This window comes from Rosa rugosa, chromosome 6 (genome assembly GCF_958449725.1).
Source record: "Rosa rugosa chromosome 6, drRosRugo1.1, whole genome shotgun sequence".
Lineage (NCBI taxonomy): Eukaryota > Viridiplantae > Streptophyta > Magnoliopsida > Rosales > Rosaceae > Rosa > Rosa rugosa.
Window position 1 is genome coordinate 7,276,597 of NC_084825.1, and position 3,990 is coordinate 7,280,586.

Here is a 3,990-nt window from a genome sequence, read left to right on the forward strand (position 1 = left end):
GGCTAGCTCGGGCCAGGTGGCTTCGGCAGATTTTGGTGAAGAGGGTTGATTGGGTTTTGTTTTTGGTTTTTGCTTTGTGGCTAGAGTCGTGCTGATAACGTGTTTAAGTAAAATAGATTCGAGAGAGAATTGTAGAGAGAGATGTGTATATTATTATTGAGAATAGTAGCCCTATATATAGGGATTACAAAGTACTAGTTCTAATGTTACAAGGAATACCAATCCGTGTAAAATTGGGAAATCTAGAACCTTCTCTCCTATTGCTACTCCTAGTTTGATAAGGCACACTAAATCAATATTCCTTCAACATATATGTATTTAATTGATACACAGACACATGAGATAGAGTTTCCACTGTAAACCGAGCCTTGAGCAATAAAATAAATATTTTATTATTTATTTTACCCAATTTGTTTTTCTTTTCTCAAGTAAAAATTCAGTCCCCACTGTTAACAGTGACAACAAAAAATAACCCACCCAAGATTATTATCAGTGTCATACTGTTTCAGATGCACACTGAAGATTTGCAGTGGCTGTAAGTTAGTCCCTAATGGGGAAATTTCTAGTAGTGGTTTAGAGAGTTCGGAGTTGGGACTATCCATTAACTTACGAACGTTCTCAAGCCTATCCAAATTTCATGAAGGGTTGAACCGTTGAAGGTAAGCATTCTTGAAAGCATCTTATATGGTTTTTCAGCTGCGTTTATTCAAATTTGGAATTGTACATATTGAAGGTACTTGAGTTTCTTGGAACAAGATCGATTAGAGTTGTAGTTATGGACTCGTCCGCTTAAATTCTCATTGGATTAGTTTTCTGTTCTCTCTTATCACAAGGTGAGAGCTTTTTCCTTTGGATTAAGGATAGGTAATTTTCTTTTGTTTTGAATGCTCAGCCTTCAGTCGAAATAGAGAAATATTGTTGCAGTTCTGAAGGTCATTAGGTTTATGAAAAGTCATTAGGACTTTCTGTTTTAATATATATCTCAGAATTAGCGTAGATGAGTTCTTTCTACATAATTCATGTTAGGTTCATTTCTTAAGCACTTCAAATCAAGTTTATATTTGAAAGGTTTAGAGTAAGCGATATCTTGTTAGCATTGAGATTGAATGTATACTACTATCTTGTTATGCTTCATCACAATAAGAATGCCTCCAGGGTTGGCTTTATTACTTCATACTAGACAAGTTTTAATACATGCAATGGATTAATGAAACCGTGATGCTACTGCTGCTGATAAGCTTTGCACTAGAACTGGACTTTTAACCTTATGAGTTTCGTCAGACCAAACCAAGGATGAGGACATATGTGATCCATCTGGCAACCCTCTTCCAGCAATGGTCAGATTGAAAGTCTTCTCCTCGTTCATGGACTTGAAGGAAAGAACTTGAGGCTCCACTTTGATGTCAACTTGAGAATTTGGCATGATTTCGGCCTTGTAAGTGGAATTTGCAAGGCCAACATTTGTAACTCTTCTACGTACTGTCACCGTAAAAGGTGTCATTGGTGTAACAACAGCTGATATTGAAGGGTAGTTGAGATCCTTTGCCGATCCTTGTTCAGAAGCTGTAGGACAAGTGCTGTTATCGCCTGATATAAGTCTAACTCTCACCTCGTCCATGACCAAACAGAGTAACTTAATGTAATCCTCTGCAGAAGCATCATACACAAGCCCTGGGTCAATAGCTTTTAGAGGATTGATATGACCGGATCCATAGGCAAATTCACCAGGGGATGCGCTGTTGGATGTATCATTCATAGGCCAAGCTGTAGTCATAAGAGCAGATTTAATGGCTGCTGGAGACCAATCAGGGTGGAACTCTTTAACATATGCAGCTACACCAGTGGCGTGGGGGCAAGACATGGAGGTTCCGGATAGTATATTATACTTGACTCGTCTTGTGTCTCTAGAGCCACTTGTGACAGGAACATCACTCGGATATGCAGCTATAATTGTCACTCCCGGGCCAGTTACATCTGGCTTAATAATTTCAGGTAATATTTGATTAGGTCCACGCGAAGAGAAAGAAACAACTTCAGGTGCAGCTGGATCTTTTATGTTTTCACTCTTTGATATGCTTGCTTGAGGATCTTTCGTGGAGTTCGTGTAAGATATGGCCACATTATAGTCTTCGGATCTCAAACCCACAGCAGGCATTGGGAAAAGAGAAGCATCATCAGGTATGGGATTGTAGAAAATTGTGCCTCGTGCACCAGCTCGATCAGCCTCATATACTCCATTGGGCTGGTCACATAGCACGATCTTGTTCCGAACTGAATTACTGTCTAGGCAACCATCTTCACAATTCGTAGCATTGTATTCAGGGCATTTACTTGAAGCATCTTTTCCATATATTAAAGGAAAACTACCTTTCAATATGAAAGAGTTCACTGAAGCCCCTACTAGTGTCCTACTTCCAAGAACGGCCTTGTCAATGATCCGACGGTCTTTGCTACTCGCTGCGACTGCAAGCATCCACGGCGCTACACTTGTTACAGTACCAGCTCCAGGACCACGGTTGCCTGCAGAGTGTGATGTCAATATCCCTTTCTTCATTGCATGATAAGAACCAACTGCTATAGGATCATTATCAAAAGGAACGGGACTTCTACTTCCAAGTGAGACTGACACAATGTCAACTCCATCAGCAATTGCATCGTCAAAAGCAGCCAATATAGCCTCTGAAGAGCACCCTGTAGCCCCACAGACTTTATACGCAGCAATTCTTGCTGAGGGAACCCCTCCTCTTGCTGTACCTGGTTCTAATCCGTAAAAGCTTACATCCGTTACCACATTCCCTGCTGCCGTTGAGGCAGTGTGGGTTCCATGGCCGTCTTCATCCCTTGCAGACTCTGCTGGGTCGTAAAAACGAGCTCCAATTATCTTGTTGTTGCAGCTGAAATTTTCTCCACCTTCACAAACACCTTTCCACTTCATAGGAGCAGCACCAAAACCTTCATCTCTAAAGCTCTCCGAATCAGGGTCAATTCCAGTGTCAATCACAGCAACAATAATATTACTCTCAGCTGTAGCTTTTCGAGGACTTGTCAGCTTGAGACCCATAAAGTCCCATGACCTCGTCGTTTGAAGTTGGAAGGTTCTGCTAGGAAAGACAGAGACCACCTCCTTCATGTTAGCAGTCTTTTCTTTTTCTTGATCACTGAGCTTTGCAGCAAATCCATTGAAGCTCCTTTGGTAGCTCCTTATCAAGCAATTTTCAGCAGAACTGCCATCAACAACTCTTTGCAGTATATCGAGGTGATGAGACCTTGGCGAGTACTCCTCATCATCCGGAAGTGATCCCAGATACACTATATGAACCTTTCTATCTTCATGATCAATGGCATTGCACAATAAGCTCATAGTAAGTACGAGTGTAGAGAAAGCATAAGAGAATAGGAATGCTCCATGCTTAGCCATTGTTCTCTCCTCAATATTCTAGCTGGTGATCATTACTTATACCGTTACGTGGATAAAAAGAATCGAATTTTGTGGCAACGGACTTTAATAAGATGATAACGTCGAAAGGAAATATCGGTACGTATGCCACTAGCCAATAGTAATCACAATAGGAAAACGCAGTGGGGTCACAAAGCAGTGGAAGGGCAGCGTCATATTACTTGGTCCCCACTCCCCTTTTACTTATTCCCGTCGAAACTAGAAGAACAAAAAACCAGAAAAAAAAAACCCAAATCTGTCAAGCCAAGCCGTGCCGTGTCTTTCCTCGTCAAGCCAAGCCAAATCATAAGGTCTAGGTGAAGCCCAAAAACATCGCTATGCGCGCCTGAGCAGTAGACTAATTTCTGCTACTTAGTTAGCTTGGTAGTTTCCAAAGAACTGGAAATGCAGCTCATGGATATGGATACTGCATATCTCTATGGGGATCTTGATTCATATATATATATATATATATATATATATATATATATATATATATATATATATATACGGATTCGTTCGAGAGCGGACGTCCGCAACCCAGAAAAAGTGCG

The 3,990-nt window shown here is 40.9% G+C and overlaps 1 protein-coding gene across 1 annotated transcript; it reads right to left on the reverse strand.

Annotated features, from left to right (window-relative positions):
- Window positions 1–1,130: 1,130 nt before the first annotated feature.
- LOC133715741 (subtilisin-like protease SBT4.4) lies at window positions 1,131–3,460 on the reverse strand. The gene has a single exon (XM_062142369.1). The coding sequence runs from the start codon at window positions 3,416–3,418 to the stop codon at window positions 1,205–1,207; it is 2,214 nt and encodes a 737-aa protein (XP_061998353.1). The 5' UTR covers window positions 3,419–3,460; the 3' UTR covers window positions 1,131–1,204.
- Between the last annotated feature and the right edge of the window lie 530 nt (window positions 3,461–3,990).